The sequence below is a fragment of the Mesocricetus auratus genome, unplaced genomic scaffold (genome assembly GCF_017639785.1).
Source record: "Mesocricetus auratus isolate SY011 unplaced genomic scaffold, BCM_Maur_2.0 Super-Scaffold_100691, whole genome shotgun sequence".
Lineage (NCBI taxonomy): Eukaryota > Metazoa > Chordata > Mammalia > Rodentia > Cricetidae > Mesocricetus > Mesocricetus auratus.
Window position 1 is genome coordinate 5,094,598 of NW_024429267.1, and position 27,873 is coordinate 5,122,470.

Here is a 27,873-nt window from a genome sequence, read left to right on the forward strand (position 1 = left end):
AAGCTGTTGCCGGGCAGTGCTGGCTCATGCCTTTAATCCCAGCACTTGGGAGACAGAGGCAGACAGATCTCTGTGAGTTCGAGGCCAGTCTGTTCTACAAAGTGAGTTCCGGTACAGCCAGAGTGGTTACACAAAGAAACCCTGTATTGAAAAATACAAAAACCAAGAAAACTGTCATGAAGCCAGACAGTGACATATGCCTGTTGCCACAGCAATGTCTATACACAGGATGCTGAGGCAGGAGCAACATAAGTTTAAGACCAGCTTTCACTTATAGTGGGACTGTATCATCTAAGAGAGAGCAAAAAGGAGGAGTTGGAGAGAGACTGCTAGGAATATGTACATGCAAGTGTTTGTGAGGGTTTATGTTTTTGTGTCTCTGAGGTATACCTGGGGAAATGGTTGGGTCATGTGATAATGCTCTATTTAATCTTTTTTTAATCATTTTTTATTTTAATTTTAAATAGCTTGTTTTACATGTCAATCCCAGTTCCTTCTCCCTCCCCTTCTATTTAATCTTTTGCAGAGCTGCCAGGTTGCTTTGAAAATTATATTCCCACCAGCAGTATACGAGGTTTCCAGTTTTTCCACATCATCCTAACACTTGTTATTGTCCATGTTGTTTGTCACAGTCATCCTTTTAGAAGCAGTAGTGCATTGAGGTTTGATTTACATTTCCCTGTGGCTAATGTTTCCTGTGTTATCTTTGAAAGGCAACCTATTCAGATCTCCTTTGGGGGGGCAGGCTTCAAGACAGGGTTTCTTTGTGTAGCTCTGGCTGTCCTGGAACTTGGTCTGTAGACCAGACTGGCCTCGCACTCACAGAGATCTGCCTGCCTCTGCCTCCCAAGTCCTGGGACAAAAGGTGTGCGCCACCACTGCCCTACTATGGACTAATTTTTTGTTTGTTTGTTTCTTTGTTTTTTGAAACAGGATTTCTCTGTGTAACAGCTCTGGCTATCCTAGAACTTGCTCCATAGACCAGCTGGCCTCAAACTCACAGAGATCTGTCTGCCTCTGCTTCCTGAGTGCTGAGACTAGAGGAGTGTGCCATCACTGCCCTACTCCATTTTTTTAATTACTTTTTTTTTGAGTTGTGCTTGCTAAAAAAGTTTGCCTATCAAGTTCTTTTTTTTTTCATATATTACACAAATATATATTAAACTGAAGTAGAGGGACTTAAAGGGTATTGCTTTTCCTAGATTCTAGACCTAAAGTGAGCAAAATTTGAGCCTGTCATTCATTGTCAATGGCTTTGTTAGAATAAAGGAAGACTTTGAAATCATGTCAGTGCTTGTGCTAGAATTTTCCTGGGTATAGAAAGTACCAACAGAGGAAACCCCTGACTGACTGCTGGGTTTACTGTCAACTTTGTGTCCTTTTTAAGCACCCATGTCTGTAAAGATGATATAAGTACATTAGTGAGAGTGTTATTTTCTCTGTCTTCTGTAACCATTCCCTTTTCTTCTTACTAGATTATAGATGTCATAGATAAAGAACTGGTTCAACCTTTTGAGATTCTGTTTGAAGGAGTTGAATATATTGCCAGAGCTGGATGGACTCCAGAGGGAAAATAGTGCGTATGTTAAATTGTCACTTTCTTACCACTAATTTAGGATCCAGAGCTTTAAAATGTCTTTGCTGTAGGCTTTGCCTTCCCAAGTAAATTGGCACTCTATTATTTCTACGCAGGCCTTTTCCCTGAACTCCGTGACCATACAGATTTGCAGTCCTATAAACATAAGTGTATTATATTGTGATTATAGGAATAATTGTTGGGTGTGGTGTCTCTTGCCTTTAATCCTAGCTTTCAGCAAGCAGAGGCAGACAGACTCTGTGAGTTCAAGGCCAGCCTGATCTCCATGGTGAGTTCCAGGCCAGCCAAGGGTCACATAGTGAAACCCTGTCTTTAAAAAGAAAAATAAGTCAGGTAGTGGTGGTGCATGCCTTTAATTCTAACACTTGCGAGGTAGAAACAGGTGGTTCTCTGAGTTCAAAGCAAGGCTGTTCTACAGGGACAGTTCCAGGATAGCCAAGGCTACACAGAGAAACCCTATCTTGAAAAACTAATGTGTGTGTGTGTGTGTGTGTGTGTGTGTGTGTGTGTGTGTGTGTGTGTATAAAATTGATAGGTAACAAGGGAGAGAACAGAAAGTTATTCATTTCTGAGAGCTTGTTTCATTCCTGATTTCTTCTTGTTCCTTTGAACAGTGCCTGGTCCATTCTACTAGATCGTTCCCAGACTCACCTACAGATAGTTCTGATCTCCCCTGAGTTATTCATCCCAGTGGAAGATGATGCCATGGACAGACAGAGACTCATAGAGTCAGTGCCTGACTCTGTGACACCACTGATCATCTATGAAGAAACGACAGACATCTGGATAAATGTATGCATTTCTTTTTCTTGGACATGACTGTGTATTTTCTCAGGATACTCAGGCAGGTTAAGTTCTATAGCAGGCTAACAAAATGCATCCTTAAATTCAAAGGAACAGTGAACACTTTGAGTTGGAATGATGGTTCCAGAATGGAGCATATACAGCAGAAAGTAGATACCATTGGAGTGGCAGCTCACTAATAACTGCAGCTATGGCCCTGTACACACCGGGTAGAGAGCCCAAGCCTTAGCTCCAGCCTCTGTGCTTCCGAGAGTACTTTCAAGAGTTGTGTCTAGAAACTTCCTTTTAAGTTAGCAAACTATGCTAAATATACTAGTTTTTAATTGAGTTTTGCATTTTCCATTTTAACGTAAAAATTAGATATAAAAGAAAAACATTTCTCTGTCTCTCTGTAGTTGAAAGTAGGCTTCCTGTGATTCACCCAAAACAGATGAACATCTGTTTTCCTTCAACTGTTAGAATGCTTCCCTTTAGAAAACAAAAGTAAAGTATATAAGATTTATACCTTTGCACAAACTGTAACTGGAGCAGCAGCCTTGGCCATGTTGTTCTTTTGCTTTCTTCCATTTGGAAACATTTACTTCTCAGTGTGTGAAGTCTTTGTCGAAAGTAAAACCTATTATTGTAAGTGTTCCATATCCCGAGCACTGTCTATATTTCAAGTAGTCCTTCCTTCTCTCATTTGGTTACCTATGTGGTATATTTATTAATGCATATAGTAAAACTAAACTGTTCATTTTGCAGATTCATGATATCTTTCATGTTTTCCCTCAAACTCATGAAGATGAAATAGAGTTTATTTTTGCGTCTGAATGCAAAACAGGTTTCCGTCATTTGTATAAAATCATAACCATTTTAAAGGAGAGTAAATACAAGCGATCCAACGGTGGACTGCCTGCCCCAAGTAAGAAGTCTTCTTATTTATGTATTTAATGTTTTTACATTTTATTTGTTTGGCATAATTGATCCAAGAACAACCATGTGCAGACAGAGAACAGCTTGTGAGACTCTTTTCTGTCCTTCCACTGTCTAAGTTCCAAGGATCAAACTCAGGGTATGAGAGCTGATGTCAAGGACCTTTACCCACTCCCACCAGCCATAATGTCTTCACTGTAGTCTTTATAAGCACCAGAACTTTTTTCAGTAAACTTAGTAAATATATTAACTGAAATATAAATTTATTCATGTGAAAAGCTGAGCAAATTCTCAATGAATACGTATTAAGCTATTAATAGGGGGTAATTTCTGAGTGATTGGAATACCTATTTTTATAACACTTTTGCCTTGATGGCAATTTTTAATTTGTTTAATGAGCCTTCATGCACTTGTTTCATCAGCACATGTACAAAAAAAAAAATGAGCCCACGTTATTTTTTATTTAAATAACTGTTTTTGTAGACATGGTCTCACTATGTAGCTCTAGCTACCCTAGAACTAATTATGCAAACCTAGCCATCCTCAGATTCGCAGAGATCTACCTGTCTCTGCCTTTCAGGTGCTAGGATTGGAAGTTTATGTCACCACACTAGGTTTTAAGAACTTTGCAAAATAAAATTTATATAGGGATACTAGAGAGATAGCTCAGTGGTTAAGAGGACTTGCTGCTCCTGCAGAGAGCCCAGATTCTCTTCCCAGCACCCACATGGCAGCTTCCAACCACCCATAACTCTCCTGCTGCCTTCTGTCTTCCAGGGACATCAGACATGCATGTGGATACATACATGCAGGTATTCACACATACACATACAATAAAAATAAATCTTTTAAGACTATATTCCAGTGTAGTATATGTCACGTTTGTTTGTACAGTATTTTTTTTTTCCATTAAGATTTATTTATTTTATGTATATAAGTGCTCTATCGACTTTATGCCAGAAGAGGGCATCAGATCCCACTATAGATGGTTGTGAGCCACCATGTGGTTGTTGGGAATTGAACTCAGAACCTCTGAAAGAAAAGCCAGTTCTCTTAACCTCTGAGGCATCTCTCCAGCTCCCCTATACAGTGCTTCTTGATGGGCACCTGGGTTGGTGGAGTGACACAGCTATGTTCCTCTACTGGCTTTCCATTCTTTTAGGTATGTCTAGCTACCAGAAGTTCAATGTTCTATTTAATTTTTCATCATTAGTAAACCAGTGGTAAGGGCTGTACTTTTTTATATTCCTACTAGCAATATGCAAAGATTTTCATTTCTTTCTGTTTTTGTTTGTTTGTATTTGGGGAATAGATTTATTTATTTCATTGTATATATATATATATGAATGTTTTGTCTCTATGTATGCCTGTGTACCACATACATGCCTGGTGCCTATAGAAGTCAGGAAGAAAGGGACTAAAGAGATGGCTCAGTGGTTAAGAACACTGACTGCTCCTCCAGAGATCCTGAGTTCAATTTCCAGCAACCACATGATCTGGTACCCTCTTCTGGCATGCAGACATACATGGAGGCAGGATGGTGTATTCATAATAAATAAATAAATCTTAAAAAAATAAGAAGTCAGGAAGAAGAAGATAGATATCCTATAACTGGAGTTACAGGTGGTTATGAGTCATCTCTCTGGCCCCTGGATTTGTTTTTTGTTTGTTTGTTTGTTTGTTTGTTTTTTCTTAAAGCAGGGGTTTCTTTCTGTAGTTGAGGTTTCCTTTCAATTTTCTAGTCCTGTCTCAGTCCTCATGTGCTGAGATTGCAGGTATGTACCACTACACCCAACTCAAGTTTTAGTTCTTGTTTTTGATTTATTTATTATGTACACACATTTCTGTCTGCATGCCTGAAGAGGGCACCAGATCTCTTTACAGATGGTTATGAGCCACTGTATGGTTGCTGGGAATTGAACTCAGGACCTCTGGGAGAGCAGCCTGTGCTCTTAACCTCTGAGCCATCTCTCCAGCCCCAAATTTTAGTTCTTTATATCCTTGACAATACTTATTTCCTGTTTTCTTGCTTTTATATGTTTGTTTTATTGCTCTTAGTTGTTGTGAATTTATTTTTTTTTGTCTATTTATTTATTTTTCCTTGATTTTCTGAAGACAGAATCTTACTGTATAACTCTGGCTGTCCTAGAACTCACTATGTAGACCAGGCTGGCCTTGCACTCACTGAGATCTGCCTGTCTCTGCCTTCCAAGTGCTGGGATTAAAGGTGTGTCACTGTGCCCAGGTGTGGGTTTGTGTTTTTTTTAGTAGCCACCCTGATAGATGTAAGGTAGTATCTTCCATTTATGTTCTTTCTTTCTCACACTCATACATACTATATTAGGGGATTGAACTTAAGTTTTTGTCAGTGTCATTTTGTACAATATTATCAACTGTTGTCTTTATCTAGTTCCAAAACATTTTCATTACATTGATGTTTTTGTTTTTGTTTATTGTAGCTTTTTGGAATAGACAGTTTAGAAAACTTTTCTATATTGTTTCATTTGTTTATGATCTGGAATAAAGTACTAAATGTTGATTGTATTCATCTTCAGGTGATTTCAAGTGTCCTATCAAAGAAGAAATAGCAATTACCAGTGGTGAATGGGAAGTTCTTGGCCGGCATGGATCTAATGTATGTCTCTTTATTCTACTGATATGTTTTGTCAGCTTCTACTCTGTGTATACAGTGCAGGAAAAAAAAAAAGAATAATACAATATATGTATGTATATAAGTGTGTAGGACCCCAGTGTTTTACAATATTAAGTTAGGGCCTAGAAGAATACAAGTTGTTAGAAAGGAAGAATCTTAGTTTAATCAGAGTATGGTGATACACACCTTTACTTCCAGCACTTGGAAAGCAGAGGCAGGTGGATCTCTGTGAGGTTGAGGCCAGCTTGGTCTACCTAGCAAGTTTCAGGCCACCCAGGGCTACATTGTAAGTCTCTGTCTTTAAAAATATTAAAATAAATTTTTTTAAATCTTATTTTACATTATAGAGCTCACTTATTTTATGGGCATAAGATGACTTTTAGTTACTAAAGACTACCGTTTTCCATTATTTTATTATTTTATGTGTATGATTATTTTGCCTGCATGTATGTCTGTGCACCACATGCATGCCTAGTGTCCATGGAGGCGGGAAGAGGGTGTCAGATCCCCTAGAACTGGCAGAATAGACAGTTGTGAGCCCCATATGACTGCTGAGAATTGAACCATGGAAGAGCAGCCATTGCTCCAGCCAGATCTCCATTTTCAAATATATTATTGCCATTTAGTAAGGAAACAATTTGTATGTTTAGGGATTTTAAAAGTTGTGAGTTAGCATATAACCTGAAAATTACTTTTAGGCCTGATAGACTGTTCATTTTTTACATGGGAAATTATATTTATCATTCTTGAGGGTAGAAATTTCCTTTCATTCACTTGTTTTTGTCTTATGTCACATATTTAAGCTTTCTGAACTAAAGTTAACAGGGAAGAGCTTAGCTCTGAACATGTGGCTTTCTGTAACAATTCATTGAGTCTTTGATTGTGAGGTTTGGGGCCAAAACTGGAATCAGATTTAGCTGCAATGCTGGGCGAGTGCCCTAGTGTTAAGCCACATCCCCGCTGCTTTTTTTATGTTTACCTTGTGACTGGGTCTTTCTTGCAAAGTTGCCCAGGTTGGCCTTGAGCTTTACTCTGTAGAGCAGGCAGGCCTTGACCAGAAGACCCTCTGCCTTTCACCGGAGCCTTTCTTTTGCTTTCAGTTGGTTTTATCTGATCTCTAGAAATTCCTCCTCCTGGCTCATACAGTTAAATGGATGTATGCCACCAGGGTCTAGTGGTGGCCTGAGTATGATTTTATTAAATTCATGGAAATATTACATGTTCTGACATCTTTAGAAATACTGATGGCCTCTGAGGCAATTGACAAAGTGGAATAAAGAGGAGATGGCTCATTTTGGGGAAGTGACTGTGGTACAAGCACAGAACCTAAGATCCGCTCTCCAGGGCCTGAATGATACCAGGCCTGCCTAACACCCACCTCGAACTGAACATACATACACAGTGAGCATACACTCTTACACTTGTGAACACATACCTCAACATATGTGAGCACACAAATTCTGGTCCCCTTTTTTTTTTTTTGTTTGTTTGTAAAATCCTTAGACTAGTGTGGGTAAGACACCCCCACCATGATGTGCTACCTCAGCACGGTCTGAGTGCCTGCATCTTGGAGTCTAAAACTGCACATTAAAATAAAGTCTTACAGTAGGCACCCTTTTAAGTCTGAGTTCACTAGGGTCTCACATAGATGTCAGGTTACGTATTCAAATATTGTTTGTGTGTTTGTTTGTTTGTTTTGCCTCTGGCTAGGGCCTGAGGGAAGAAATGTCATTGTGGAATTCTAGGTTCTAATAACAAAAATGACATTCATGTTACATTCCTGAGTTGTCAAGATGTCTCAGCAGGTAAAGTCGCTTGCTGCTGAGTCTCACAGTTGCATTCCTAGAACCCACACAGTAGACGGAGATATGTGACTCCCTCAAATGGCTCTCTGTGTGCCACATGCGTGCTGTGGCACACATGCAGGCAGACATATATACAAAACAAGACAATTTTTTCTAATTCCATTGGAGTTAAGAGTTACTATATGATACTGACATAAATCCCAAAATCACATAAGCAGAAAGGCCCTTATTTGGGCAACCTAAATGACTCTCCTGTTCACCCCTGTGGGCATGAGTTTTTTAGCCACACTAAATTTTGTGATGTGTTTGTTCCTCTCAAATTCTTCTTCTTCTTTCCTGTATCTTTGCTTTGGTTTTTTGTATTTATGTTGCCTTTTTCACCTTGGCTTTTACTCTGTTCCACTCAGACTTCTTACGACAACTGTGTACAGCTCTCAGGCGTAAGCTCCTGTAACTCTTACTGTTGAGGGGGATATTCAGTGTAGTCCCAGACCAGGGGTGGAACATGCAAATTGATTAGGACCATGCTAGAATTGCAGGGTCAGCTCATCCCAGTCCTCCTCAGAAACTGGTGGTAGGACCCAGCAATCTGTTCAGCAAGCATCTCTGGAGGCTCTAATCCTATTGAATATGAGTGCTTACATGAAACAAAATAAAGAATCTTCTAGATGGGGGTGAAGACAGTGTAGAAAGGCCTGAGTCCCTGCTGCTTCTGCTGTAAAACCAGTCTGACCTTCTGGAGAAATAACATATGCCTGTGGGGATTCTTGAATGTTTGTTTCCCAGAGCAACTGTGTTCATTTACAAATGGATGAATCTACTGTAGAAAGTTAATAATGAAAGGTGTGTGTAAGAGAGAGAGAGAAAGAGGAGGGGGGAGAGAATTATAATACTTTAGAATCTATCTTTTATCTCTATAAAACATTTGGAATTATAGAAAATTTTCAGTAGGCTAGTAGAATATTTTTAAAGTAAGTAACAATAAAAGAAAAACATTTACTTATACTACTATAATTTGTAAGAATATTAAGTGAATTCAGTTCTAGATAGTAACTTAAAAGAACTTATACAGGGCTGGGGACCCTGTGTCATATCCAGTATCAATGCTTAAAATAAATCTTACCCTTGCGTATTTATAAACTACACTGTTACTGAAGCTGGTTGATTCCAGTTATTTCTCAACTTGATAGATAAAATGCTTCTGCAATTTTGTACAAAAGAACTAAAAAAGTACTAAGCTAACAGTGCACTGGCTGCAGGAGAGAAATAAAGTTAATCTCTTCCAAGGAGTAAAATGAGGTGCAATGTAGGCTATTTCCCCTGGAAAATTATCATTATTATTATTATTATTATTAGGAAATAATTCTCTTATTTTAAGGGAAGTACACAATGTAGTCTGATCAGGACATTATTCCCGGTCATGTGTGATTCAGCCTTTTACCTTCTGGACAAGATCTGTTTTTAGACATAAGCAAAGCCAATCACATTGTCATCAGTAGCATAGTAAAGACAAAAAAATCTCAGGTCAGAGAGATGGGGTGATTGTGTATGAGATGGGACTGTCCATGTGTTGCTGTCCTTGTCAGCACTCTGCTGATACTGATTTGTACTGTGATCTTTGCAGATCTGGGTTGATGAAGCCAGAAAGCTGGTGTACTTTGAAGGCACCAAAGACTCTCCCTTGGAGCATCACCTGTATGTGACCAGTTATGCAAACCCTGGAGAAGTGGTGAGGCTGACTGACCGAGGCTACTCACACTCCTGCTGCCTCAGTCAGGTACTGTGTCCTGGTTGGGAGGGATCCTGACATAGAAAAGCCCTGTGTTCACATAAATTCCCTTTCAGTAATGTGAAAAGTGGTGACATTGGCCCACAGAAGCCTTGTCTAGGAAAAGTGCTGTGTTTGCATCATTTGTCAAACTCCCCTTGACCTCTTGCCCCAGCATCAGTGTGTAACCATGGGTAACCTTCCTTACCTTTCCTGTGGAAAGCTGTTGTTGTCTCTCTTTTCTCTAGCATTGTGACTTCTTTATAAGTAAGTATAGCAACCAGAAGAATCCGCACTGCGTGTCTCTCTACAAACTCTCAAGTCCTGAAGATGACCCCGTTCATAAAACAAAGGAATTTTGGGCCACCATTTTGGATTCAGCAGGTATCCCTTTCCCATGAACCCAGGCTTAACTAAGATTGTTACCAGAGTGCACTGTGCTGTCATCCTGTGTCTGTGTCTCTTAGGCTGTCTTCTCATTGCTCAGCCTTGCCTGTCCCTGAGCTGCTGAGCTTCAGGTGGACCTCACTTGCAGTTCTATAAACTGCTGAGTGAGCTGGGTTTCCTTTTGTCTAATCAGGAGCATGTCTAGAAAGCCTTTTTAAAAAGCAGATTCAGAGCTTGGTGGTGGTGGTACACACCTCCCTCAGTTAAACTAATCTAGAAAATCCCTCACAAACATGCCCAGCGGTTCATTGGTTCATTGGTTCATTTTCACAACTGGCAAGATTACCTAACACCATCTTTCTTTACATGTGTGTGTGTGTGTGTGTGTCCCTTGGGTGTGGGTGCCACTTGTGTGCCATAGAGGCCATATGAGAGCTTTGGATCCCTTGGAGAGCTTGAATTCAAGGTTAGCCTGATCTACAAATCAAGTTCCAAGAGAACCAAGGCTCAAAAAACTGAATGAATGAATAAATAAATAAATTGTAAAAGAAAATTTAGCCTGGCGGTGGTGGCTAAATTGATCAGAAACAAGTATATGTTGAGCACCTGCTATGAACAGGCTAAAATGACTAAGTTAAATATAAGGTTCTCGTTCCCTACCCACAACTTTTTTGAAATGCATGCCTGCCTGTTTCTAATCAGGTATGTGCTTTAACCACCAATAAGTGAAGACTGAACTTAGCACTACATATTTGTCTAGTTCTGCATATTAATGCTTCCTAGACTCCAAAGATTATTCAAAACTCAATGCATCTGAGTCTGAAAAAGACAATTTGATATTCATTCATTTTGTTTACAAATGCCTGTTTATTAGATAAACAATAAACTGATAACCTGAGAGAAGCGTGGTAGGTGTTGGGGAGGAGAGCTGAATTTCAGTACTTGCTTCTTTGACTTCAGATTGCAGAGTGCCTCTGAGAACTTCTTTACAGGCTCTGTTGCTACCCACAGGTCCTCTTCCTGACTATACCCCTCCAGAAATTTTTTCTTTTGAAAGTACTACTGGATTTACACTGTATGGGATGTTGTATAAGCCACATGACCTACAACCTGGAAAGAAATACCCCACTGTGCTCTTCATATATGGTGGTCCCCAGGTGAGTATATAAATGCATATAAATATATGTACATACATGTATATATTTCTAGGTGATTTTTATTTTATGTGTATGAGTATTTTTGTCTGCATGTATGTCCGCACTATGTGCATGCCTGATGCTTGCAGAGTTCAGAAGAGAGTGTCAAATCTCTAGTAACTTACATTTATATTCATTCATTCCCAAAATAGTAGCAGAGGTCCTATGATATATACATTGAGAAGAAATTAGTGCTGTTAAGCCTTCTTCCCAGGCAAAAGGAACAATAAACAAGGCCCTGGAGTAAGAACCCCTTGATACTGTTGGTGCAGGATGGGGTGTAGGACAAGAGCAGTAGACTCAGATCACCCAAGGCCCATGTAATCTAAGGTCATAAAGACCACAGAGGCCACCTTGGGATAGGGCTTAGCTTACTGGTAGAACACTGGCCTGGCATTTGTGATGTTAGATTCAACCCCCAATGCCAAAGTGGGGCTTGGATTTTAAATTTTTTTGGTGAAGGCTAATGATAGAAGTAGGAAGGAGCCAGACAACAGTCATACCTCATTTACGTTTTGGAAATACCTGTTTCTGCCTGAAGAGGCAGACTATATAGAGGCTAAGACTGAAAACAGGAAGGTCAATTTGGCAGCTATTGCAGTGATGTCAGACACAGAGAGCACAGACAGGCAGGGTGGGCTCTGCTCCTCCCTTTCTCTCTCACACCACTTAACCATGCTCAGCTCTTCCTAGCATTTTAATAGAAAAACTAGCAAATCATAAAACTTAAAACCTGCCAGCCGGTGGTGGTGCACACCTTTAATCCCAGCACTCGGGAGGCTGAGGCAGATGGATCTCTGAATTCGTGGCCAGCCTGGTCTACAAGAGCTAGTTCCAGGACAGCCTCCAAAGCCACAGAGAAACCCTGTCTCAAAAAACCAAACAAACAAACAAAACAAATAAAAATGAAAACCTTTAATAGGCCAGGTGTAGTGGCACATACCTTTGATCCCAGCACCACTCTGGAGGTATTGGGTGGTAGATCTCCAGCCTGGTCTACATGGTGAGAGTATCCATATATATATATATATATATATATATATATATATATATATATATATATATATATATATATATATATATATATATATATATATATATATATATATATATATATATATATATATATATATATATATATATATATATATATATATATATATATATATATATATATATATATATGTATATATATATATATTATATATATATATATATATATATATATATATTATATATATATTATATATTATATATATATATATATATATATTTATATATATTATATATATTATATATATATATATATATATATATTATTATATATATATATATTATATATTTATTATATATATATATATATTATATATTATATATATATATATATATATATATTTATATATATATATATATTATTATTATTATATATATTATTATATATTTATTATATTTATTATTATATATTATATATATATATTATATATATTATTATTATTATATATTATATATTTATTATTATTATTATATATTATTTATATATATATTATATATTATATATATTATTATATATATATTATATATTATATATTATATATATTATTATATATATTATATATATATTTATTATTATTATATATTTATTATTATTATTATATATTATTATTATTATTATTATTATTATTATTATTTATTATATATTATTATATTTAATATTTATATATATTAGTATTATATTATTTATATTATATATATTTTATTATTTATTATGTTAATATTTATTATTTATATAATATATTATTATTTATTATTTATTTATTATTTAGTATTGATTTATTATTATATTATTATTATTTAGTATATTATTTATTATTTATTATTATTTATTAAGTATTTATTATTATTATTTATTATTTATATATTTATTATTTATTATTTATTATTATTTATTATTTATTATATTTATATATTTATTATTATTTTTATTATTATTATTTATTATATATTTATTATTATTTATTATTTATTATTTATTATTTATATTATATTATCTATTATTATTATTTATTATAATATATTATTATCATTTATTATTTTTATCATTATTTATTATATATATATTATATTAATATTTATATATTATTACATATATATTATTATTATATATATATATCATATACATATATACATATACATATTATATATACATATATTATTACATATATATCATATATAACATATATATATATCATCATATATATTCTTATGAAAATTATGAAAAGACTGACTCAGCAGGTAAATGAGTTTACCACACATGCAAGCCTGACAGTTCAAGTTCAATTGCCTGAGCCACAGTGGAATAAAAGCAAGTCCTAAAATTGTCCCTTCCCCGACAGGGGCATTCACAGACAATTAGTATATACATGCACACCCCACAGTAGTAATAATAGATTTTTTTTTAAAGAATTAGAGAATAAATCTAAACCAGGCACTGGTGGCACACACCTTTAATCCCAGCATTTGGGAGGCAAAAGCAGGTGGATCTCTGTGAATTCAAGGTCAGAGCAAGTTCCAGGACGGGCTCCAAAGTTATATAGAGAAACCCTGTCTTGAAAAAAAACAAAGAAAAAACTAGATCTAGAGAGATGGCTCAGAGGTTAAGAGCACTGACTTTTCAGAGGACCTGGGTTCATTTCCAGGCACCCACATGACAGCTCACAACTGTCTGTAACTCCAGTTCCAGGGGATCCAACACCCTCACACAGACATACATGAAGGCAAAATACCACCAATGCACATAAAATATCCAATCACTGCTGATTACTTCTTTCCATCTGTCCTAGTGCTCCCTCCTGTCTCTTTCACAATTTCATATCCTTTTTTTTTGTTATTAATAACTCCAATCTAGTTAATGCTGCTTATGTGTGCTTCTTGCTAGAGGTTTTCTTGTCCCACCAGATCCCGCTACTTCAGCCCCAAATGAACACACAAAGACTTATATTAATTATTAAACTGTTGGCCAATGGCTAGGGCTTCTTATTGGCTAACTCTCTCTTAATTATTAACCCATAACTACTAATCTATGTATTTCTGCATGGCCTTATCTTACCAGAGAACACCTGGCATGTCCTGTCTTCCTGGTCTCTACATGGTGTCCCTCAAGGTCTCACTCTTCCTACCTTTCCCAGAATTCTCCTCATCTCCTAGCCCCACATATCTTCCTGCCTCTATTGGCCAAATAGTATTTTATTCATCAACCAATAAGAGAAACATATATACAGAAGGACATCCCACATCATGTGCTAATAACTGAGTTTTTAAAAAAATCAAAGATTTGTATGGACATTTCACAGAATACAGATACATGGTAGCAACTGTGTGTAGGAGAGAATAACAGACTCCTCAGTTACCAGGGAGCTGCATCTCAATACCTTGGTGAGAGCGGCGCCTCACATGGTAAAATGGGCAAGGAAATGGCATGACTACTTTAGTCAAGAGTTCCCTGGTTTATTTTTGATTTGTGAGAGGAGGTCTCACTTTATTACCCAGGCTAGCCAGAACTCCTAGGCTCAAGTGGTCTTCTTGCCTTAGCCTCCTCAGTGGCTGAGACTGCAAGCCTCAGTGCACCTAGCCTTCCCAACCCCTCTAATTATTTTGTATTTATATGTGTGCATGCATGAAATATAGGGGGTTCCACAGAGCATATGGAGGTCAGAAAAACTTTACCTTTAATGGGTTCCAAAATAATCAAACTCAGGTCTCCAATCTTGCATAGCAGGCCTTTTAACCCACTGAGCCATTTCTCCATCCAAACCCCCAATTTTTATTTATTTATTTATTTATTTTTTTTTTTTTTTTTGAGATAGAGCTACATTGTGTAGCTCTGGCTGGCCTGGAACTTGATTTATAGACCAGGATGACCTCAAACTCACAGAGATCTGCCTACCTCTTCCAAGTGCTCGGATTAAAGGCATGCACCATTATGCTTGGCTCCCTCTCATTTTGGGGTTTTCTGTTGTGGTTGTTTTATTTTGTTTTTGTTTTTCAAGACGGTTTCTTTGTGGCTTTGGAGGCTGTCCTGGAACTAGCTCTTGTAGACCAGACTGGTATTGAACTCACAGAGATCCGCCTGCCTCTGCCTCCTGAATGCTGGAATTAAAGGTGTGCACCACCACCACCCAGCAAATGTAATACATCTTAAAATATTATTCCACAACAGGCCTTGAATTCAGAGATTTCCCTGCCCCTGTTTCCCAAGTGCTGGGATTAAAAGTGTGTACCACCACCACCACCTGGCCCTAAACTCTTTTCATTATCATTAGCAGGAGGATTCTTCAAATAATGATTAAAATATCATACAAACTGGACCTGGGGGTGCACACCTGCAATCCCAGCTTTGGGAGAAATGGAGATAGAGACAGGATTCAAAGTTCAAAGCCTGACTTGTCTGCTCAGTGAATTCAAGTCCAGCCATGGCCACTTGGTGACTCTCTGTAAAAATAGAAGTGAAAGGGACCTGAGGCTCAGTGCTGATTGCCCAGCATGTGCAGGGCCCGGGGTTCAGCCCCCACATTTGCCAGATACACACATACACAAACACCAGTAACCTAGTCATCTGTTACCAGTCATTGTTCAGTGCATAATTACATGTGCTCTCTTTGATAACACTGGCAGTGCAGTAGCTTGTTTGCATATCATAGCCCCAAACACAGGAGTAATGCACCATGTCATGCCAGCTGTGCTGTCATTAGATGACAGGAGGTTCTCAGCTCCACCATGATCCCATGGGATTACCCTTTCATGAGTGCCCTGAGCATGAACATGAACATGCTGGGTGTGACGGAATCATCTTTTCACTAGAAACAACTCCATTTCTAATAAAGCACCAACATGCATTTATGTTCTTGGTCACTTTAAGGTGTAGTCTCTAGGGTGATAAAATAATGTTAAAATTATGATACTTTCACACTAATAACAGGCAAAAGATAACTGGGCTGATCACAGTGTTCATTAAAATGATCCATCTTGCTAAGCAGTGGTGTGCACACCTTTAATCCCAGCACTCAGGAGGCAGAGGCTATGAGTTTGATACCAGCCTGGTCTACAGAGCAAGTTCCAGGACAGCCAGAGCTGTTTCACAAAGAAACCCTGTCTCAAAAAACAAAAACAAATAAACTACATCTTTCCACTGTCACTTAGCAACAACTCCAGAAGAGACAGGTAGGGAGGGAAGATATTCTTAATTTGTCCTTTTCACTGTTACTTGAATGGCATAACTCTTCAGAGTATTTAATTTAGCAGCTTTCTCTGTGGGGTAGATTAACTCTCTTACCTTACTTAAATCTTAGTTATTGGAGCTAGAATGAAGTCTGCAGTTGTGTGGTATTTGCTATGAGGGTTTGAGAGTAAAACTAAGCATGGAGCAACATAAACATTCAAAGACCTGAATAAACTTTAAAAATGTATCACTTCATACTTACATTTTAAAGGCAAGATAATAGTTAGTACATTCAGCTTTCTAACTTGCAGTGTCTCCATCTCATGATTTGTATGCTGCCACATAATTCACTGAAGACATGTTTCTTTCCTAGGTACAGCTGGTGAACAATCGATTTAAAGGAGTCAAGTATTTCCGCCTGAATACCCTGGCCTCCCTGGGTTACGTGGTTGTGGTGATAGACAATAGGGGATCCTGTCACCGAGGGCTTAAATTTGAAGGCGCCTTTAAATATAAAATGGTGTGTGAGCATAGAACACTTTCTTTTCCATATGTTTTCATTTTCTTACAGTTTATTTGAGTTGGGGGAGGACCTGAGTGACAGTGAGGGAGAATGTGTTAGAATTGAGCAGTGGGATAAAAGGTACAGTTGGTTTACATTAGGCTCACTCCTGTCTACCTGTATATCTCCCAGGAGCTGAGGTACAGCCACTTCTACAGAAAAATTCCCTTTCCAGTTTGTTTTTTGGCCTTAGCCACAAGGCAGCCCTATTTCGTTTGCAGAGTCCCATATACTGCTGAGGAATAACTGAGATTTGTTCTGTCCTCTGTGAAGAGGGAAACCGACTGGGTAGTTCCTTCCTTGTGACAAGCCTCTTTCTCTCTGCAGGAAGCTTTAAATGCTACCTTTTAGAGATGCCCCAGGTCCTTTCTGCTGCTTTGGGAAATGATGGCAGTCCGATGTTCCTTTTGCACAGTAAGGCAGTCCCTGTGGCTGCCAGTGTGTTGGACATGCTGAGTGAGACATGGGATGGCCTCCCACAGCCAGTTCTTTGACCTTATGTTGTATTCTCATGTAAGTTTTGTTGTTGCTTTATTTTTTGGTTTTGGCTCAGTGATGTGAGACTGTGTACACTGGCAGGCCAAGTGATGTCTTGGGTGGTGCTGGAAGGAATTAGGACATCCAGAGTTTTGCTAGAAGTATCGTGCTAGAAGAAAGGAAGTTCAGGCCTTTGCTTTACTGCACTAAGTGCTAAAAGGAGAAGTAAAATTAATCAATCTCTTAAAGGGGCTGAATTTTTGTCTTTGGATAGAGGAAGGCTTGTTACAAGGAAGTTGCTGGCCTCTTAGCAGACAACAGAACAAATGGAGTGGGAGACACCCTGCAGCTAGGGGCAGTATGGGCAGTGACGGGAAAGAACTTGATGACTGTGTGGAAACTAAACTCCCAGCAGGGTAGAACAGAAAGCAGCAGGCCCTTACCTGTAAATGTATTTTTTTTTAATTTCTTGAGGGAAAATAGAATATCAGTTGTTAATAAATTCTAATCTGAATAAAAGAAACCCTCCAGGAATTTTTAGTAAAAACACAAAGCAGCTTTAAAAGAATCCTCTAAGACTAGTATGTGTGAGAACCAGTGAGCTATCCCCCATTTTTGACAGGGTCAAATAGAAATTGATGATCAAGTGGAAGGACTCCAGTACCTAGCGTCTCAGTATGACTTCATTGACTTGGATCGTGTGGGGATCCACGGCTGGTCCTATGGAGGCTACCTCTCCCTGATGGCATTAATGCAGAGATCCGATATCTTCAGGGTATGTGGCTACTATTATATTTGTTTTTGTAATTGAGCAGAATTCTCTGTTAATTGAAGACAAATGAAAATGATTTTTCTGAAAGGCCAGGTGTTGCCAATATTGTAGAATGTCCAGTTTATGTGTTTTACAACATGGGAAATGTATCTGTAGTATTAATTAGCTTTTAAAACAGCTGTCAGCTTGGGCACCAGTTTATAACTACTTATACATTCCAAAGAATGATAGTTATGATTAGTGAAACACATTATACTTCCTGGATTGTAATTACTTGTTTAATCACTGACCGACAACTTTGCTCTATGCCCTGGCATACCCTCAACAGCTAGCAGTGCTTAACCTAAGTGAATCCTCAATGTATCTATGCCCAGTACAGGGCCCCAGGCTGGGTCTCTGGCACTTAAAAAAAATCATATTGAATGAACTGAAATGTTCTTTAATGTTTTGGTAATAGTGGGATTTGAACCCAGGACCTCTTGTATACCGAGGCACATGCTCTACTAGCAAGTTATAGACCCAGCTCACTAATTTTTTATGTCAGTAATACGATTTTTATTTTAAAGTGAGAAATTCTTTAATCTTTTGTTTCGGGAGTCTGTTTTGAGACAAGGTTTCATGTGTTCTGCTGGCTCTTCTGGTGTGGCTGAAGATGATTCTGAACTCCTACCTCTAACTTCTAAGTGCTGGGATTACAGGCGTAGACTACCATGCCCTGTTTATGAGAAAAGTAATCTTTAGAAACAAAGTAGCCAGGCTTGGCAGCACACACCTGTAGTCCTGAGACCTGGGTCAGAGAAACAGAAGGATTGCCAGTTTGAGGCCAGCCTGGGCTACATAATGAAACACTATCTTTAAAATAAAGCAAGTTAATTAGAATATCTAAATATAAGACTATATAGGAGCCTTAAATGAGGCATATTTACTTAAGTATAGTCCAATAGTTTAAATTCTGCGTTGAAAAGAAAAAAAAAAAGCTGGCTGGGTGTTAGTGGTACACACCTTTAATCCCAGCATTTGGGAGACAGAGGCAGGCGGATCTCAATGAGTTTGAAGCCAGCCTGCTCTACAAAGTGAGTTCCTGTACAGCCAGGACTGTTACACAGAGAAGCCCTGTTTTGAGAAAAATCAAAAAAGGGGGTGGGGGGACAGTAGGAGCTTTTTTTTTTTTTTTAAAGATTTATTTATTTATTACAAATACAACACCCTGCCTCCATGTACATCAGAAGAGGGCACCAGATCTCATTACAGATGGTTGTAAACCACCATGTGGTTGCTGGGAATTGAACTCATGACCTCTGGAAGAGCAGTCAGTGCTTTTAACCTCTGAGCCATCTCTCCAGCCCCCCAGTAGGAGCTTTTTTATATCAAGCTGGCAGTTGTCACACCTGTTTCCCAGTGGGGGTTGGTTTTCATGGCTGTCCTCACACTTTCATTCAGTACCTGCTTTGGATAAAGAGACTTACAGCTTGTGTTTCAACTGCCCCTGGTTTAGGAGTTGGTGTGGGTTATGCCTGTGGGACATGAGGCTTACTGACTCACAGAGTATCAGATTTGTGACCTTGGCTCCTGATTTTAGGCTTCTGCATGTCTGAGATGTGTGCCCAGGAGTAGGGACCAAAGCCTTGCAAGGGTAATTTTAGCTTATACATTTGCCGTTGTAAGTTCTCTCTACTAGCACTCTTTTCTGGGGCACAGCTGACTGTCCATGTTGTTATATGCAGGTTGCTATTGCTGGGGCCCCAGTCACTCTGTGGATCTTCTATGATACAGGATACACAGAACGTTATATGGGTCACCCTGACCAGAATGAACAGGGCTATTACTTAGGATCTGTGGCCATGCAAGCGGAGAAGTTCCCCTCAGAGTAAGTTAATGCTTTAAAATGAAGGCTATTGACTTTAAATGGTATTTTTAAAACTTTAAGAATGATGACAAAAACTAAATACTGAAAGCTAAAACTAAGATTAAGGTTTTGTAAATACTAAAAAGTTCCTTTTTCTACCCCTTCAGTACTGGGGATTGAGTCCAAACCATTGCATAGACAAGTGTTCTGCCACTAGCTGCTAAACTGCTGGAGTGGAATGGATGCCACTCAGAGCAAATTAAAAGCTAGTTCAGATAATGTATTAAGGAGAAGGATTTTTAATGTGTTTATGATTATTTATTTATCTTTACAAATAATATATGAAGCAGTTGCTTACACTGAAAGAAATTAAGTCTGTAATTGTGTCAAAGTGGAAGGAAGTCTGTTAACGACTGTTTTCACAAACGTGTCGTCAGGCACATGCAGTAAATACTAATAAGAAGCTGAGCATGCCTTTCTTTTCCTTCTCCATTACATGTGGTGTCTGATTACTGTATTACAGATTTAATGCTGGAAATAATGAGTCCTCATCCTAACAGTACAGAAACATTACCTGTCATAGTGGTCAGCCCTAATGCTCTTCTTCTATCTTGCCTAATCTTCTAATATTTTTATTTCTCCAGACCAAATCGCTTACTCCTCTTGCACGGGTTCTTGGATGAGAATGTTCATTTTGCACACACCAGTATATTGCTGAGTTTTTTAGTGAGGGCTGGAAAGCCGTATGACTTACAGGTGGGTTGTTCCACATTTTCAAATTCAATGTGGTGGTAAGTAGTGAAAGATTACTCTGAACGCTAACAAAATGAGGAATGTGTCTGTACTCTACCCCAGAACACTAAAGTAATAGGCAGAGTTACTAGTCTTTAGTTGATGAAAAACTAAGATTCTACTGAAGGCTGACCAAAACATGGCCTATCCAATTACATGGCTTATGTGTCTGTGTTTGTTTAGCCTGTAGACCTGGAAGTGGCTGCTCAACCCAATCACTGTCTTCCTTTGCTTCCATTCTCCCATTTAATGAGTGAGGAAATATTACATGATCTTGTTTTGGTTTGCTTTGCTTTGCTTTGCTTTGTTTTGTTTTGTGTTTTCGAAGACAGGGTTTCTCTGTGTAGCTTTGGTGAAGTGGGTGTGGTGGTGTATACCTGTAATCCCCGCAGCACTCAGGAAGTCAAGGCATGGGGACCAGAACTCCAGGATTATTAGCCTTGGCAACATAGAGAGCAAGCCTGCGCTACATGATATCCTCTTTTTAAAAAAATATTATTCTGGGGCTGGAGAGATGGCTCAGAGGTTAAGAGCACTGGCTGTTCTTCCAGAGGCCCTGAATTCAACAACCACATTGTGGCTGTCAACTCTCTGTAATGAGATCTGGTGTCCTCTTCTGGCATGTAGGCATACATGCAGACAGAACACTGTTTATATAATAAATACATAATTTTTTTCTTTTTGGTTTGTTTGTTTGTTTGTTTTGTTTTTCGAGACAGGGTTTTTCTGTATTGTTTTAGAGGCTGCCCTGGAACTCACTCTGTAGACCAGGCTGGCCTCGAACTCACAGAGATCCACCTGCTTCTGCCTCCCTAGTGCTGGGATTAAAGGTGTTTGACACCAATGCCTGGCTTAAATACATAAATATTTAAAAAATAAATACATAAAAGAATAATAATAAATTATGTTAACACAAATCATGTTTATCTTGGGGGAAAATAATTCCAAAAGAACTGAGAAAAAATGCTGTTATTTTATTTTTATTAATACCCCCTTGAAGAAGTCACGTTTCTGCTTTCAGTCTGGTGTGTTGTTTTGATTGAAATATATGAAAACAGACTAGACAGCTCAGTAGTTAAGAGCTCTTGTTGCTCTTGCAAAGGAAGGACCTTAGTTCACTTTCCAGAATCCATGTGAGACAGCTTACCAGTGCCTGTAACTCAAGCTATAGAGGATCTGGCGTCCTTTTATGGTCTCCATACACATGGGTGTAAGCACATGCACGCGCGCGCACACACTCGGAGAGACAGAGACACAGAGAGAGACGGATTTTAAGTTAGTGGGGTTTTTTTTTTTTGTTTTGGTTTTTGGTTTTTCGAGACAGGGTTTCTCTGTGGCTTTGAGGCTGTCCTGGAACTCGTTCTGTAGACCAGGCTGGGCTCAAACTCACAGAGATCCGCCTGCCTCTTCCTCCCGAGTGCTGGGATTAAAGGTGTGCGCCACCAACACCAACTTTTTGAGAGAGGGATTTTAAATCTAAGTACATGAAGAAAATTTTATCTAAGTACATGTTAAGAAGTGGAAAGAATGAGTTAGTCCTCAAGCTATCTTTTGTAGAAAGCTAAAGTCATATTTATAAAAACTTCATGCTCTGCCACATTAAAATCTGTTGGACCTTTCTTGGGCTAAAGACATGGTTCAGGGTTTAGAGCACCTGTTGCTCTTCAGAGGATCTGGGTTCCATTCTCAGCAGCCGCATGATGGCTCACAACCATCTGTAATTCTAGTTATAAGGAAGCAGTTCTCAACGTGTGGGTCATGATTCATTTAGGGGTCAAATGACCCTTTCAGAGAGGTTGAATATCATTTATTTACATTACGATTCATGGCAGTAGCAAAATTATAGTTATGAGCAACAACAAAAATAAATTTATGGCCTGGCAGTGGTGGCACACACCTTTAATCCCAGTGCTTGGGAGGCAGAGGCAGGCAGATGACAGTGAGTTTTGGGGCCAGCCTGGTCTACAAAATGGGTTCCAGGATAGCCAGGACTGTTACAGAGAGAAACCCTGTCTGGAAAAATAATAATTTTATAGTTGAGGGGTCCCCACAACATGAAGAACTGTATCAAAGGGTCACAGCACTAGGAAGGCTGAAAAGCACTGCTCTAGAGGGTCTTATGCTGACCTCTGGTCTCAAGCACATACATACACACATTCATACACATAAAATAAATCTGAAAAAAATTAATCCACTGTACGTTAAATTAATATTTTTACTCTTGAATTGATACCTGGAAAACACCACGTTAGCAACTCCCAGTATTGACTCTTTATTGTATCACATTTTTGTTTTCATTGTTTTTGTGGTGAACTGGTTATTTGGTTGGTTTTTTTGTTTGTTTGTTTGTTTGTTTGTTTTGCGATATGGTCTCACCCTGTACCCATGGCTGACCTGGAACTCATTATGTAGACTCAGTTGGCCTTGAACTCACTGATATCCACCTGCTTCTGCCTTCCAGGTGCTATGATTAGAGTCATAAGCCCCCTTTTTCTTTTTTCTTTTTTTTCCAAAACAGGGTTTCTCTGTACTGCTTTGGACCAGGCTGGCCTCAAACCCACAGAGATCCACCTGCCTCTGCCTCCCGAGTACTGGGATCAAAAAGTGTGCCACCAACACCCGGCTTATTTATTCTTATTTTATGTGCTTTGGTGTTTTGCTTGCATGTGTGTCTGTATGAAGGTGTTGGATTTCCTGGAACAGTAGTTACAGATGGTTTGTGAGCTGCCATGTGGGTGCTGGGAATTGAACCCAGGACCTCTGGAAGAACAAGCAGCCAGTGCTTTTTAACTGCTAAGCCATCTAGACAGCCCCTCATGCCCATATTTTTATAGTCCCACACTCTAATAGTATGCAGCTGAGGTGGAGTGAGCTGCTGGTTAAAACATCATGTAGCATAAGGGTTAAAAAATGTCTACCCCAAGGTTCTAGTTTATAAAATTCTGATTTTTACTACCACTTAAATGAAAGTGGCATGTTTCTTTTTTACTACATCTATGTGATAGAGACTACTATAGCTCCCAGGATAATATAATACCTCACCATGTGCCTCACTAGGTCACCACCACTTGAATTCATTAATTCTGCATTGTCAGAGCAGCACAGTAAATCACTCAAGGCCAGTGCTGTCTACAGATTTTTTTTTTACATAGTTTTTATGTGTTGGTTGGGTTTTTTTTTTTGTTTTTTGAGATTTCACTATGTAGGGTCAGGCTGGCCTTAATTTCATGATCCTCCTACCTCCACCTCCCACCTTCCATATGCTGGGCTAAAGGTAATTTAGACCTTGTATGGCGTTTAAAATGGTTTCCAAGAACTCTTGGAAGCACACAGAGCACACTCAGGTAATGAACCACTGAAGAATCCTCCTGAAGCCTTATAGTTAGGTGTATAAATACTCATAAGAAGAGCTGTGAGATAATATGAATTAATGCAGTACCACAGAGAGACCGTGTTCCATAGTGATAATCCAGTTAGAAATCTCTGGAAAGCATCCTAGCACATGAGCCCTAGAGACAGGAAGATCTGTAGTTTGAGGGTATCCTTGGCTGCAGAGTGAATTTTAGTTGAGCTGGGCTACATACATGAGATCCAGTCTCAAAAAGCAGTATATGAATACATTGTGAAGAGGAACATCACTAAACTCTTCTTCTTGCCTCTGCTCTCTGTTGTGAAGATCTACCCTCAGGAGAGGCACAGCATCAGAGTTCCCGAGTCTGGAGAACATTATGAACTGCACCTGTTGCACTACCTTCAGGAGAACCTTGGATCACGTATTGCTGCTCTGAAAGTGATGTAACTCTTAGAATGCGGGTGTACACTCTCTAACCAAACGCGGAGGATTAGTCAATGGAGAAACCAGAGTTGATGATCGTACTTTGGTACCCGCCATGTAAGATGTACTTCTGAAAGTAAATTTGGTGCCAAGCAGAAATCTGCAGTTAATGGATAGTAATCTAATACCTTAACCATGCACACAGAACTGAGTGACATATTTTCAAGAGATTCAGCAGTACCACGAGGATACTGAAAGAAGCAAAGCATCAGCACCACATTCACACTAGCCTATTTTCACATTCACTAGCCGTATAAGTCTCTTGGACTTAATTAGTGGATTTTACAGTATACTTCTGAGTTTTCTAAAATATGATGATAGTAGTGATTGGTTTGGTTCAATTCCAGGATCTCTGACTAGTTATGGATTTGATAGCACTTGCGTCTAATTGAATAGCTTATGCTTCGTCACTTGGGGTGTATCCAGCATGTCATGAACTAATTACTATTAAGCTTATGACTTTCCCAGTCATTAATGATTTTTCAAGGATAACTTAGTGGCCTCCTAAAGATACTTACTTGGGCTCTGACAAGTTTTTAACCAATTTAAACAGCATCTAGTATAAGTACTTCTCCTTTTTCTTTAATGATATGATGGAGTGGGGTTTCCTTTCATATAAAGGCAAGTAACTATGTAGCATGAGTTTAATCACAAGTCTCAAGATGTTGACAATTACAGGCAAAAAAAGTTTTTTAATCAAATTATTTAAGAGCTTGAAAATTAGCAGGCAAGTTTTTTTGTCCTTTTAGGGACAGAAAATGTACACATTCATTTGTATTCTGAAAATGTAATGGTGCCCATTTTCATTTGGTCTTTCCTTACTAAAATGTTCCAGAGTTTCCAGGCGGTAGAAGGATTACAGTGGGAGTGGGGAGACCCTGGTGCAAGGAGTGATGGGAAAGGAGGCAGCGAGGCTCTGCTTAAGAACTGAGCAGAGATAGTTCTGCAGAAATACTCATGAGAAAACCTGGGTAATGTAAACTTCCTGAGTGGCTGGGAACCAGAACTAGGAAGTCAGGCTTTGCCAGTACAGCTACATGGTCAGCATTCGGAGGAGTACTTTTATAATTCCAGCTTTTTGTTATTTTTCTTTTCAACTTTAGAAACCTTGCAAATCTAAACTGTAACTTTTTTGTTTGGTTGTTTTTTTTTTTTTTGGTTTCTCATGACAGGGTTTCTCTGTGTAGCTTTGGAGCCTGTCCTGGAACTTGCTCTGTAGACCAGGCTGGCCTTGAAGTCACCGAGATCTGCCTGCGTCTGCCTCTGAGTGCTGAGATTAAAGGTGGCATGCACCACCATGACCCAAACTTTTTATTTGAATGTAACTTAGATATAGATAGCTTAAAATAAAAAGTTTCCAGACCACTTGTTTGCCGTAAACTAATCCCTGACAAACCATGACGCTCTCAGTGTTGAAGGCCTATCAACAGTTTTTTAATCGGCCATGACATCCTCCTGGTTTAGCCTTCCTGCTTAACTATGAAGGGAATACATGAGCTTTCAACTGCTGGTTGGTGTCTGCCCTTTAGGGCCTTCCAGTATTAGATGGGTCCCACTGGAGCCAGGCACCTGTGGGTTTGACCCTTTTTAATCACAAACTTCAGTGTTTAGGAATAGTAATTTTAAAATCACTCCAAGAAAACTTGCTGTGTTTTTCCATACCACAGCCGGTCCCTTCCGAAGAGCAATCTGTGTTAGTGAGGATGATAGCAGTCGGATCAGAGGTGGTTGGTGCAGGTGACCATGGGGAAGGGAGGGCTGGTATCTGCTGGCTGTGTATTTATGCTGTATGATAGAGTCCACATTTTTTCTTATTGTCTATCTATTTTGATTTTCATGCTTATGACATTTTCTCGTGCCAAAATTTGTTTATATTTTTCAAAGTTAAATTAAACTGATTTGGGTAACTTTCCTTCCCCAACAAAATATTTCCCTCATGACTTAAGTATCTGTCTTGACTGTTGAAGGTGGTATTGCTGGACCAGCTAGCCTCCAAGGGCTGCTTCTTACATTCTAAGTAGGAGTAACATAAAGTAGCTCTCAGCCACCCTTTTGAAGTCTCTCACCCTTAAGTTTGCTTAGTAATAAGACATTCTTATTTTATGCAAACAAACCTTAGAAAACTTCACTTATTCTAGATTCTGCTGTCACGGGACTGCATTCATGGCCATGTCATTTAAATGCCACCCTACTTCTCTAGGGAGAAAGTGCTTTGCACACTTGCACACAGGTGGCTTGGCTGGGTTTATTTGACTGCAGTGGTGTGGAAGACATCGGTTAGTGGGAGCAATCAGAAGCCACTCTAGAACTCTCTGTCTTCTGACTGTGGATGTCAATGAGAAAGGCAAGAGTTTGATGGGAGCCAGAAAGCTCTCGTTACACATCTAAGTGGGGTTTTCACAGGCTTGTGACAGGTGCACTCAGCAGCTGGTGAGCTACTCAGCATCCAGAGTGGCAAGACTCTTGAGGTTCACCCAGGACTCTGAGCTCAAGAAATGAAGTCTTGAACCTGCTCACACAGGCGTGAGCTGTGTCAGTGTGGGTGGAGACCAGGAGCATGCATTTGTGACACAGAAGCTTCTAGTCAGGTTACTGTAGACTGCTTTAAGAAACTGTCCGGTAAAGAATGGAGTTGGAGTCAGAGAGAGGGTGACTTTTGCATCAAATGATTCTTAAGAACCTAAAACAGTAGTCAAGAAAACTGCTCAGCTGTGATAACTGTTGACCTCTTCTTGAAGAAGCAGGTGCAAGTAACTCTTTATCTGGGGTAATGACTTTTCCTACTCCTGACTCCTAAAACCTCACACAGAAAGATGCAGTCATGATGCACATCTGGCCCTTTACAGCTGTGAGCCACGGAGTGGCTTTTGTTCGGGTGTTTCCTGCCTTACCACAGGCTTCTCTCTGCAGGTGGGATGATTCCAGTCAGAGCCCCAATTGTTACAGAACCAGAAATCTTCCAGCTGGATCAACTCCTTAACATAACCCAGTGTTCTCTTTTGCTAGGGGAAAAGACTGTTCTATAGAGAAAAACGCACCTGAGACCCCAATGTTGGTTAGTACTCAGAACCAGGCTCCAGACTCGGCCTGCCTCAATGTAGTTACATAACATTTAAGAAAGGCAGGGTTTGTTTTTTTTTGGGTGGGTTTTTTTGTTTGTTTGTTTTGTTTTGTTTCTGGTTTTTTGAGACAGGGTTTCTCTGTATTGCTTTGGAGCCTGTCCTGGCACTCACTCTGTAGACCAGGCTG

At 39.0% G+C, this 27,873-nt stretch overlaps 1 protein-coding gene across 4 annotated transcripts in view; it reads left to right on the top strand.

The window, feature by feature from the left end:
* Nucleotides 1-26,550, top strand: part of Dpp8 (dipeptidyl peptidase 8) — a 46,039-nt gene extending 19,489 nt beyond the window's left edge. For 3 of the 4 annotated variants that reach the window (XM_040739446.1, XM_040739448.1, XM_040739447.1), the window contains 12 exons: nucleotides 1,476-1,576; nucleotides 2,212-2,389; nucleotides 3,146-3,305; nucleotides 5,872-5,951; nucleotides 9,399-9,551; nucleotides 9,791-9,926; nucleotides 10,941-11,086; nucleotides 16,714-16,860; nucleotides 18,002-18,154; nucleotides 19,876-20,018; nucleotides 20,642-20,753; nucleotides 24,466-26,550. In XM_040739446.1, coding sequence (XP_040595380.1) covers nucleotides 1,476-1,576; nucleotides 2,212-2,389; nucleotides 3,146-3,305; nucleotides 5,872-5,951; nucleotides 9,399-9,551; nucleotides 9,791-9,926; nucleotides 10,941-11,086; nucleotides 16,714-16,860; nucleotides 18,002-18,154; nucleotides 19,876-20,018; nucleotides 20,642-20,753; nucleotides 24,466-24,588 — 1,632 coding nt within the window. In that variant the 3' untranslated portion in view covers nucleotides 24,589-26,550. Of the gene's footprint in view, nucleotides 1-1,475; nucleotides 1,577-2,211; nucleotides 2,390-3,145; nucleotides 3,306-5,871; nucleotides 5,952-9,398; nucleotides 9,552-9,790; nucleotides 9,927-10,940; nucleotides 11,087-16,713; nucleotides 16,861-17,229; nucleotides 17,381-18,001; nucleotides 18,155-19,875; nucleotides 20,019-20,641; nucleotides 20,754-24,465 lie in introns of those variants that run through there. The other variant, XM_040739449.1, reaches the window with a different exon arrangement.
* Nucleotides 26,551-27,873: the final 1,323 nt, after the last annotated feature.